General features: G+C 37.7%; 1 protein-coding gene across 2 annotated transcripts in view; it reads right to left on the bottom strand.

Annotated features, from left to right (window-relative positions):
- Nucleotides 1-12,141, bottom strand: part of APOOL (apolipoprotein O like) — a gene marked incomplete at both ends in the record, with an annotated part of 79,656 nt that extends 67,515 nt beyond the window's left edge. For both annotated transcript variants that reach the window (XM_079727034.1, XM_079727035.1), the window contains one exon: nt 12,037-12,141. In XM_079727034.1, the coding sequence (XP_079583160.1) occupies nt 12,037-12,141 (105 nt within the window). The remainder of the gene's footprint in view (nt 1-12,036) is intronic.
- Nucleotides 12,142-12,988: the final 847 nt, after the last annotated feature.

Below are 12,988 nucleotides of genomic sequence, written 5' to 3'. Positions count from 1 at the left end.
CGGAGCGCAGGGAGAGGACTGGGGCTGGCGGCAGGAAGAGAGCCTGAAGGGGTTAGTGCACCACGGCTAGCCCGGAGGGAGTCCGGGGAAAGGGTCTGGAGCTACCGAAGAGGCAAGAGACTTTTTCCCTTTTGTTTCCTGGTGCGCGAGGAGAGGGCATTAAGAGGGCTGCTTGGGGAAGCGCCAGAGACAGGCGCGAGCAGCGGGTAAGGCGCGGACCTCGGAGACGGGCGTGGGACGCCGCTGGGGCTGCCGCCGCCGCCGCCGCGCCGCTGCCGCCGCCGCCGCCACCGCCGCGGGGCCTGTGTGCGAGCGCGGGTCACTGTCCGACCCGCCTTCCGGGGTCCTGTGCACCCCGCCACTGCCGGGGTCCCGGGACCGGGGGACGGCTTTCCCGGGAAAGTGCACGGAGCGCCACGGGCTGCTGCAACATCACGCTGGCCTCTGCCGCCGCAGGCCCGCCCCACACTGCGCGCCCCTCCCTCCCCTCTGCCTGAGTGAGCCAGAGCCCCCGAATCAGCGGCTCCTTTAAACCCATCCTGTCTGAGCGAAGAACGGACGCCCTCCGGCGACCTACGCGCAGAAGTGGGGCCAGGTCCAAGGCTGAGACACGGGAGTTGTGAGAGCAGAGACAGGGAAATCTCTCTGTGCAGCCTCGGAGGCAGCGGATTAAAGCTCCACGGTCCATTTGATGTGCCCTGCGTCTGTGGAGTGCATGAATGGACAGCGAATCATCCCAAATTGAGGAAGTGGACTCTGAGGACAAGATTTAAGACTTTCCCCCCTTTTTCCTCTTTTTACAACGAATTATCCCAAATTAAGGAGGTGGATTTAGCAAGATTTCAGACTTCTCGCCCTTTTCCTCTTTTTACAACGAATTATCCCAAATTGAGGAGGTGGACTTGGAGAGCAAGATTTTTGATTTTTCCCCCTGCTCTCTTTTTGTGAATGTGTATGTGTAATCTTCTGTGTAAGATTCTCTCTGTATAGCTTTGCTTCCACCATATGTCCCAGGGTTCTATCGGTCCGTGTTTTTTTTCAATAATTACTTTTTAATTTTAATAACGCTATTATATTTCATACTTTATTCTATTTTACTTTACCTGCTCTTTCTTTTTTTCCTACCTTCCCTTCCTCCCTCCCTCCCTCCGCTCCTCCTTTCCTTCTTTCTTTTTCTTTCCTCCCTCCCTCCCTCCCACCCTTCTTTCCACTTTCTTTTTCTTTCCTTCCTCCCTCCCACCCTCCTGTCTTTCTTTCTTTCTTTTCTTCCTCCCTCCCTCCCTTCTTCCATTCACTCTTCCTTTTGCTTTCATTCCTCCCTCCCTCACTCCTTTCTTTCCTTCTTTCTTTCCATCCTTCCTCCCTCCCTCCCTCCTTTCTTTCTTTCTTCCTTCCTTCCTTTCTTCCCTTCTTCCTTTCTTTCCCTCTCTCTTTCTTTCTTCTACTAATTCTTTCTTTCTACTTTTTCTCCCTGTTATTCTGAGCCGGGTGGATGAAAGGCTCTTGGTGCTGCAGCCAGGAGTCAGTGCTGTGCCTCTGAAGTGGGAGAGCCAACTTCAGGACACGGGTCCACAAGAGACCTCCCAGCTCCACATAATATCAAGCAGCGAAAATCTCCCAGAGATCTCCATCTCAACACCAGCACCCAGCTTCAGTCAACGACCAGCAAGCTACAGTGCTGGTCACCCTATGCCAAGCAACTAGCAAGGCAGGAACACAACCCCACCCATTAGCAGAGAGGCTACCTAAAAACATAATAAGGCCATAGGCACCCCAAAACACACCACCAGACGTGGACCTGCCCACCAGAAAGACAAGATCCAGCCTCAACCACCAGAACACAGGCATTAGTCCCCCCGACCAGGAAGCCTACACAACCTACTGAAACAACCTTAGCCACTGGGGACAGACACCAAAAACAACGGGAACTACGAATCTGCAGCCTGCAAAAAGGAGACCCCAAACACAGTAACATAAGCAAAATGAGAAGACAGAAAAACACACAGCAGGTGAAGGAGCAAGATAAAAACCTACCAGACCTAACAAATGAAGAGGTAATAGGCAGTCTACCTGAAAAAGAATTCAGAATAATGATAGTTAAGCTGATCCAAGATTCTATTTCCAAGATCCATAGTCTTGGAAATACAATAGACAAAATGCAAGAAACAGTTAACAAGGACCTAGAAGAACTAAAGATGAATCAAGCATCGATTAAAAACACAATAAATGAAATGAAAAATACTCTAGATGGGATCAATAGCAGAATAACTGAGGCAGAAGAACGGATAAGTGAGGTGGAAGATAAAATAGTGGAAATAACTACTGCAGAGCAAAATGAAGAAAAAAGAATGAAAAGAACAGAGGACAGTCTCAGAGACCTCTGGGACAACATTAAATGCACCAACATTCGAATTATAGGGGTTCCAGAAGAAGAAGAGAAAAAGAAAGGGAATGAGAAAATATTTGAAGAGATTATAGTTGAAAACTTCCCTAATATGGGAAAGGAAATAGTTAATCAAGTCCAGGAGGCACAGAGAGTCCCATACAGAATAAATCCAAGGAGAAATACACCAAGACACATATTAATCAAACTGTCAAAAATTAAACACAAAGAAATCATATTAAAAGCAGCAAGGGAAAAACAACAAATAACACACAAGGGAATCCCCATCAGGTTAACAGCTGATCTCTCAGCAGAAACTCTACAAGCCAGAAGGGAGTGGCAGGACATAATTAAAGTGATGAAGGAGAGAAACCTGCAACCAAGATTACTCTACCCAGCAAGGAACTCATTCAGATTTGATGGAGAAATTAAAACCTTTACAGACAAGCAAAAGCTGAGAGAGTTCAGCACCACCAAACCAGCTTTACAACAAATGCTAAAGGAACTTCTCTAGGCAAGAAACACAACAGAAGGAATATACCTACAATAACGAACCCAAAGCAATTAAGGAAATGGGAATAGGAACATACATATCAATAATTACCTTAAATGTAAATGGACTAAATGCTCCCACCAAAAGACACAGAGTGGCTGAATGGATACAAAAACAAGACCCATATATATGCTGTCTACAAGAGACGCACTTCAGACCTAGAGACACATACAGATTGAAAGTAAGGGGATGGAAAAAGATATTCCATGCAAATGGAAATCAAAAGAAAGCTGGAGTAGCAATTCTTATATCAGACAAAATAGACTTTAAAATAAAGACTATTAGAAGAGACAAAGAAGGACACTACATAACGATAAAGGGATCGATCCAAGAAGAAGATATAACAATTGTAAATATTTATGCACCCAACATAGGAGCACCTCAATACATAAGGCAAATACTAACAGCCATAAAAGGGGAAATCGACAGTAACACAATCATAGTAGGGGACTTTAACACCCCACTTTTAACAATGGACAGATCATCCAAAATGAAAATAAATAAGGAAACACAAGCTTTAAATGATACATTAAACAAGATGGACTTAGTTGATATTTATAGGACATTCCATCCAGAAACAACAGAATACACATTTTTCTCAAGTGCTCATGGAACATTCTCCAGGATAGATCATATCTTGGGTCACAAATCAAGCCTTGGTAAATTTAAGAAAATTGAAATTGTATCAAGTATCTTTTCCGACCACAATGCTATGAGACTAGACATCAATTACAGGAAAAGATCTGTAAAAAATACAAACACATGGAGACTAAACAATACACTACTCAATAACGAAGTGATCACTGAAGAAATCAAAGAGGAAATTAAAAAATACCTAGAAACAAATGACAATGGAGACACGGCGACCCAAAACCTATGGGACGCAGCAAAAGCAGTTCTAAGGGGGAAGTTTATAGCAATACAATCCCACCTTAAGAAACAGGAAACATTTCAAGTAAACAACCTGACCCTGCACCTAAAGCAATTAGAGAAAGAAGAACAAAAAACCCCCAAAGTTAGCAGAAGGAAAGAAATCATAAAGATCAGATCAGAAATAAATGAAAAAGAAATGAAGGAAACGATAGCAAAGATCAACCAAACTAAAAGCTGGTTCTTTGAGAAGATAAACAAAATAGACAAACCATTAGCCAGACTCATCAAGAAAAGAAGGGAGAAGACTCAAATCAATAGAATTAGAAATGAAAAAGGAGAAGTAACAACTGACACTGCAGAAATACAAAAGATCATGAGAGATTACTATAAGCAACTCTATGCCAATAAAATGGACAACCTGGAATAAATGGACAAATTCTTAGAAATGCACAACCTGCCAAGACTGACTCAGGAAGAAATAGAAAATATGAATAGACCAATCACAAGCACTGAAATTGAAACTGTGATTAAAAATCTTCCATCAAACAAAAGCCCAGGACCAGATGGCTTCACAGGCGAATTCTATCAAACATTTAGAGAAGAGCTAACACCCATCCTTCTCAAACTCTTCCAAACAATATCAGAGGAAGGAACACTCCCAAACTCACTCTACGAGGCCACCATCACCTTGATACCAAAACCAGGCAAGGATGTCACAAAGAAAGAAAACTACAGGCCAATATCACTGATGAACATAGATGCAAAAATCCTCAACAAAATACTAGCAAACAGAATCCAACAGCACATTAAAAGGATCATACACCATGATCAAGTGGGGTTTATTCCAGGAATGCAAGGATTCTTCAATATATGCAAATCAATCAATGTGATACACCATATTAACAAGTTGAAGGAGAAAAACCATATGATCATCTCAATAGATGCAGAGAAAGCTTTCGACAAAATTCAACACCCATTTATGATAAAAACCCTGCAGAAAGTAGGCATAGAGGGAACTTTCCTCAGCATAATAAAGGCCATATATGACAAATCCACAGCCAACATTGTCCTCAATGGTGAAAAACTGAAACCATTTCCACTAAGATCAGGAACAAGACAAGGCTGCCCACTCTCACCACTCTTATTCAACATAGTTTTGGAAGTTTTAGCCACAGCAATCAGAGAAGAAAAGGAAATAAAAGGAATCCAAATTGGAAAAGAAGAAGTAAAGCTGTCACTGTTTGCAGATGACATGATACTATACATAGAGAATCCTAAAGATGCTACCGAAAAACTACTAGAGCTAATCAATGAATTTGGTAAAGTAGCAGGATACAAAATTAATGTACAGAAATCTCTGGCATTCCTGTACACTAATGATGAAAAATCTGAAAATGAAATCAAGAAAACACTCCCATTTACCATTGCAACAAAAAGAATAAAATATCTAGGAATAAACCTACCTAAGGAGACAAAAGACCTGTATGCAGAAAATTATAAGACACTGATGAAAGAAATTAAAGATGATACAAATAGATGGAGAGATATACCATGCTCGTGGATTGGAAGAATCAATATTGTGAAAATGACTCTACTACCCAAAGCAATCTACAGATTCAATGCAATCCCTATCAAACTACCACTGGCATTTTTCACAGAACTAGAACAAAAAATTTCAAAATTTGTTTGGAAAAACAAAAGACCCTGAATAGCCAAAGCAATCTTGAGAACGAAAAACGGAGCTGGAGGAATCAGGCTCCCTGACTTCAGACTATACTACAAAGCTACAGTAATTAAGACAGTGTGGTACTGGCATAAAAACAGAAAGACAGATCAGTGGATCAGGATAGAAAGCCCAGAGATAAACCCATGCACATATGGCCAACTTATCTTTGATAAAGGAGGCAGGAATGTACAGTGGAGAAAGGACAGTCTCTTCAATAAGTGGTGCTGGGAAAACTGGACAGGGACATGTAAAAGTTTGAGATTAGATCATTCCCTAACACCATACACAAAAATAAGCTCAAAATGGATTAGAGACCTAAATGTAAGGCCAGAAACTATCAAACTCTTAGAGGAAAACATAGGTAGAACACTCTATGACATAAATCACAGCAAGATCCTTTTGGACCCACCTCCTAGAGAAATGGAAATAAAAACAAAGATAAACAAATGGGACCTAATGAAACTTCAAAGCTTTTGCACAGCAAAGGAAACCATAAACAAGACCAAAAGACAACCCTCAGAATGGGAGAAAATATTTGCAAATGAAGCAACTGACAAAGGATTAATCTTCAAAATTTATAAAGAGCTCATGCAGCTCAATAGCAAAAAAACAAACAACCCAATCCAAAAATGGGCAGAAGACTTAAATAGGCATTTCTCCAAAGAAGATATACAGACTGGCAACAAACACATGAAAGAATGCTCAACATCATTAATCATTAGAGAAATGCAAATCAAAACTACAATGAGATATCATCTCACACCAGTCAGAATGGCCATCATCAAGAAATCTAGAAACAATAAATGCTGGAGAGGGTGTGGAGAAAAGGGAACTCTCTTGCACTGCTGGTGGGAATGTGAATTGGTACAGCCACTATGGAGAACAGTATGGAGGTTCCTTAAAAAACTACAAATAGAACTACCATATGACCCAGCAATCCCACTCTAGGCATATACCCTGAGAAAACCATAATTGAAAAAGAGACATGTACCAAAATGTTCATTGCAGCTCTATTCACAATAGCCCAGAGCTGGAAACAACCTAAGTGTCCATCATCGGATGAATGGATAAAGAAGATGTGGCACATATATACAATGGAATATTACTCAGCCATAAAAAGAAACGAAACTGAGCTATTTGTAATGAAGTGGATAGACCTAGAGTCTGTCATACAGAGTGAAGTAAGTCAGAAAGAGAAAGACAAATACCGTATGCTAACACATATATATGGAATTAAAAAAAAAATGTCATGAAGAACCTAGGGGTAAAACGGGAATAAAGACACAGACCTACTTGAGAAGGGACTTGAGGATATGGGGAGGGGGAAGGGTAAGCTGTGACAAAGCGAAAGAGAGGCATGGACATATATACACTACCAAACGTAAGGTAGATAGATAGTGGGAAGCAGCCGCAGAGCACAGGGAGATCAGCTCGGTGCTTTGTGACCGCCTGGAGGGGTGGGACGGGGAGGGTGGGAGGGAGGGAGATGTATGAGGGAAGGGATGTGGGAACAGATGTATATGTACGACTGATTCACTTTGTTATAAATCAGAAACTAATTAAAAAAATCAAGTACCAATTAGCTTTAAAATCTTTGAAATTTTGAAAAAAAAACAAAGAAGCAAGCAAAAAAAACCAAAACATAGTATTGGAAGTCCTAGCCAGAGCAACTAGACAAGAAAAAGAAATATAAGGAATTCAAATCAGAAAGGAAGAAGTTAAATATCTGCCGAAGACACAATCATATATGTAGAAAACTCTAACGACAACCACAAACTATTAGAATTAATAAACAAATTCACTAAAGCTGCAAGATATAAAATCGACATACAACAAATCAGTTGTGTTTCTATACACTAACAATGAACTATCTGAAAAAAATTAAGAAAACAATTCCATTTCCAATAGCAATAAAAAGAATGAAACAGTTAAGAATAAACTCAACCAGAGGTGAAAGACTTGTACACTGAAAATTATTAAAAACTGATGAAGGAAATTAAAGACAGAAAAATGGAAAGACACCCCATGTTCATGGATTGGAAGAATTAATATTATTAAAATGTCCATGCTACTCAAAGTGATCTACACGTTAAATGCAATTCCTATTAAACTCCCAATAGCATTCTTTACAGAAAAAGAAGAAAAATCCTAAATTTTATATGGAAACAAAATGACTCTGAATAGCCAAAGCAAGTCTTCAGCACGAACAAAGCTGGAGGTATCACACATCCTGATTTCAAAATATATTACAAAGTTACAGTAATCCAAACAGTATTGTATTGGCATAAAAACACACATAGACCAATGTAACAGAACAGATTACAGACAAATAAACCCATGCATTTATGGCCAACTGATCTTTGACAAGGGTGCCAAGAACACAGTAGGGAAAGGATAGTCATTTCAATAAATGGTGCTGGGAGAACTGGGTATCTAGATGCAGAAGAATGAAATTGGATCCTAATTTTGCATCTCACACCATATAAAATATCAACTCAATATAGATTAAAGACTTAAATGTAAAACTACTAAAAGAAAGCACAGTGTAAAAACTTCTTGACATTGGTCTTAGCAATAACCCCAAAAGCACAGACAACAAAAGCAAAAATAAACAAGGGGGACAACATCAAACTAAAAAGCTTCTGTACAGCAAAAAAAAACAATTAACAAAGGCAACCTAAAGAATGGTAGAAAATATTTGCAAACCATGTATCTGATAAGGGTTAACATCCAAAACATATAAGGAACTCATACAACTCAACAGCAAAAAAAATAACTGACTAAAAAGTTGGCAAAGAAAAGTAATAGATATTTCTCAAAAGAAGACATAAAAATGGCCAACAGGTATATGAAAAGGTGCTCAGCATCACTAATCATCAGGGGAGTGCAAATCAAAACCATAATGATATATCACCTCACAACTGTTGGATGGCAAAAAGTCAAGAGATAACAAGTGTTGGCAAGGATGTGGAGAAAAGAGAACCCTTAAACACTGTTGGTAGGAATGTAAATTGGTATAGCTATTATGGAAAACAGTATGGAGGTTCCTCAAAAACTCAAAAATAGAACTACCATATGATCCAGTAATCCCACTTCTGGGACTATATCCAAAGAAAATGAAATCTGGATCTTGAAGAGATACTTGCACCTCCCATGTTCATTGCAGCATTATTCAAATAGCGAAGATATGGAAACAACCTAAATGTCCATCAACAGATGAATGGATAAAGAAAATATTATGTGTGTATGTATGTGTTTATATGTGTGTGCGTGTTAATACTGAATACTGCAAATTTCATGGTTTAAAAATGTATATACATATATGTGTGCATGTGTGTGTATACACACATGCATACACATACATACAATAGAATAAAAAGGATATCCTCCCATTTTTGACAACTTGGTTGAACCTGGAGGACATTATACTAAGTGAAATAAGGCAGACTCAGAAGAGAAATACTGTATGATCTCACTTATATGTATAATCTAAAATAGACTCAAAAGCAGAGAGAAGAATACTGGTTACCGGTGTGGGGTAAGGTAGAGGGGAAAATGGGGAGGTGTTGGCCAAAGAGTACAAAGCTTCAGTTATGCAAGAAGAGTAAGTTCCAGAGATCTAATGTATATCATGGTGACTATGGTTAATAGTGTTGTATTGTATACTTAAACTTTTCTAAGAGGGTGGATCTTAAGTGTTCTCACCACATACACACACATACACAATAAAATGGTAATTATATGAGGTGACAGATATGTTAATTAGCTTGATTGTGGTGATCATTTCACAATGTATACGTATGTCAAAACATCAAGCTGTACACTTTAAATGAATATTCTCATCCTGGATTGGAGGCCCTGGGCTTAAATGCCATTTATTGTATTGCATAAATACAACTTGTTTGTATTCAATTAGAAATTAAGATTAGATTTAGTAAACTATAAAACAACAGTTAAATTAAATTGAATGAAAGTAACTAGAGCTCTTAAATCAATATTTCTTCTCTGTTATTTTTTGCCAAAAACAAGCAAATGACAAGAAAATAAGTCAAACTCACATTATAGAAATACTTTAAAAAGAAACATCCGGTAATGTCTATGGCTGACTGTATACACACAGCCCAACCTCCAGTCATTTTACAGTCTGAATACTGAGAATTTTATGGTTTAAGAAAAGGGTCACCCCACAGCTCTGCAGAGTTTTCTAATAGAGAGATTTAATTACATTCATTACATCATAATTAATAAGACAGGAGTATATTGATACAGTTGAAAAAGATGTTTAACGAGAGTTTAACTGAAAAAGGATCTTCTCATTAGCCACAAGTTTACCAGAAGAGTCAATTAACCAGAACACCTCATTCATAAGGCATTTTGGCTTAGTACAGACTTATTGTAAATAGATTTAAACAAAGGCATAACTCACTTTACACAATAAAAGTACCTGGGAATAGTTCGTGCAATCACATTTTCATTCCTTCAGCAATTCTAAGTTTCTCAAGGATTGAATCCTGATTATAGGAATAGTCCCTAGCACTCAGCTGGCAACTTTATTTAATAAGTAATTCAATTGAATTCTATTTAAAATGTACTGGGGAATACAATAAATACCAAGAAATCCCGTTTATTCCATAATATAGTAAAGAGCAAAAATTTATTTTAAAATTCAGAAATATGTAAATTCAGCTATTAGGGACAAATGCTAGTTACTTATTATCCAATCTAGATTTTGAGCTTTCCAAAGATAGGAGTGTCAAGGTAGGCTTAAAAACATCATCTCTCTAAGATTAATAAAAAGGAGAAAAAATACTGAGAGTCAGCGAGTATACAGGAGAGTGAATCTATTCTAGACTGCTAATGAAAATTAATAAAACTTTACCCAGTGCTTCGTATATGACTCAAACATATATAAGAGAAGCTCAGGAAATATTTTTTTTGTTTAATAAATGAATAAATACCACCTTTATGTATGGCAGTTTGGCAATACATTGATATTTTTCATGCCTTCTGACTTACAATTCCATTTCTAGAAATTTATTCTAAGGAAACAGTTATAGATGTACATAAAGATTTATGTACAAGGTGTTTTGACAAAGCATTGATTACATTAGCAAAATAATTGGAAATATGTTAAATTTCCAAAAATTTATGAAAATTGTACATTTGAAAATGGTATATTCATACACAGAATATTTATGCCACTGTTAAGAATTCTGTCCAATGCCATCCAACTACTCAGTGGTGGGGTCAGGATTCAGTTTCAGGCCTGTTTGACTTGAGTATATATTTCTAAGCATGTAGATAAATTCAAGAATAACTTGAGGCTAGAAAAGATGAAAAGTACAATGGTGAATAGAATCAGTTACTACAATGAGATACCAATACACTGGCATGATAGATTAGATCAACAAGATAAAAGTTAAAAAGACATAAATGTACCTGTAACTAAGTCCAAAAAGTCTATATGCCTAAGTACAGACATAGCTTACCAGTGGCCCATGTAAAAAAGTTTAATGAATTTTAGAGAACTGCACAATCACTATATCATGCTCAAAGGCTGATTATAAGCAAGGTTGATTGTGATGACTCAAAACAAAAATAAATATAAAAACAAATGTGATCTTAGGCAGCTTTAACAGAAATATATTATCTAGAACAAGAGAAGTCAGAGTCTGACTCTATCCTGCAGTAGTCAAAATACATACACCCGAAGAAAACACTAACCATCCTGAATATGTTTGGCAGAGAATGATCATGAAAGTGAAGGAACTCAAAGCTATGACATATGAGGAATGGTTAAACTACTAATACACTTATCCAGGAAGCAAAACTACTTAAAGTGTAACTGACATCTGAAGAGCTGTTTTGTGGAAGAGAGATGAGAATTGTTCTGTATGGCACCAATGCGAGATACAGGGCCAATGGGTAGACCTTATAATTATGAGACAGGTTTGTGCTTGACGTAAGAAAGGACCTTAAATTGAATGAGAGCTGCCAGAAAATGGAATGGACTGCCTTAGGTTCCTTTATCCAGAGTTTTATTCATGTAGAAGAAAACAGCCAGTTAGCGTACCTATTATAGAGGGGACTACGGTACCACAGTGAAGACTGAACTAGAAAACATCTAAGATTACTTTCAAAACTGAGATCTTAATGAATTTCTTAAACTCAGGCTTCCAAATATCAGGTGTACCTGTATAAACTTTTTAAGAAAGAAAAGTCAGACTGCTTGGAAGAACTAAAACCCTGTACTACTCATTGATTATTCGTTAAGAAAAATCACCAATTGTTTTTCATTGGGGTTAGGATTTTAGATGTTTGGGTTAAATATAATAGTGTTTACTTTGAGACACCTTGTAACTATTTCTCACAACTTAAAAAACGTGCCTAACAAATACTTCAAAGACATTTTTGATGAATAGAGCTAACAAACAAACCAACCTCACAGCTTTTACATCATATTTCTGTTATACAAAATTCAAACTTTTGTAGGCAAGTTACCTGCTCTGGTTTCACTAAATGTTTTCTGGACTCCTCTTCTTTGGCCGCATACACACTTATAGATGCACATATTAGAGCTGCTGGCATGGTTGTCAGCTTTCCCATCTGAGAAAGATATATCAAAAAGGTATTTTTAATTGAAAGCTTCCCACTCTCTATTTCCTGATAAAGTTTGGGGGGCATCTGAGGAACACTATTGGTTTCATTTAAATTTATTAAAAACTCAAGCACTCCAAATTATTCATACATTTTTAGGATATAATTCCTAAAATTATTTTCTCATGGTAGATGGTAGAGTATTATTTTTACCAATTTGTTAACTATCTACTTCATATGGAATATAGCAATAATTACCAGTTAGAAGTGAATATAGTTTGGAGGGATGAAGTGAGATATAGATTATGATATTCACTCAGTCCACAAATATTTATTGAGCAATTACTATATGCCAGACCCATCAGGGAACAAAACAAAGATCCTTGCTCTCATGGAGCTGACATTCTAGTGGAGAAGAGGCAGGAGATAAACACAATACATATATTATATGGTATATTACAATCGATAAATGCTATGGAGAAAGTAAAGGATAAGGGTGATCTGGAGTACTGGGTAATTCAGGCTGTATCTTGCAATAAAATTTATAATTACATTATTTATAAAAATAACTTCCTACCATTATAAATCTTAGGCCCCTAACTAACATGTTCCTTTTTACCTATTTCATGCTTGATGTAAAGCCAAAAGTGACCTTAGTTTTAGATATAACTTGAGGAAATGAATGCAGGAAAATTACTGGCTCTAAGAACAAAGTGTTCCAGTGTTTATCCAGGTACCAGAATAATTCCTAAAGATTATTCATTCAACAAGGCCAAATGAAAAGCTTTCCAGGGAATGACTATTTTAAGAGCTTGATTCTTTAGACTCAGAAGGAGGCCTACTGAAATTGACCAAA

The sequence above is a fragment of the Hyperoodon ampullatus genome (assembly GCF_949752795.1).
Source record: "Hyperoodon ampullatus genome assembly, chromosome: X".
NCBI lineage: Eukaryota > Metazoa > Chordata > Mammalia > Artiodactyla > Ziphiidae > Hyperoodon > Hyperoodon ampullatus.
This window is presented reverse-complemented; position numbering and strand designations above follow the sequence as displayed.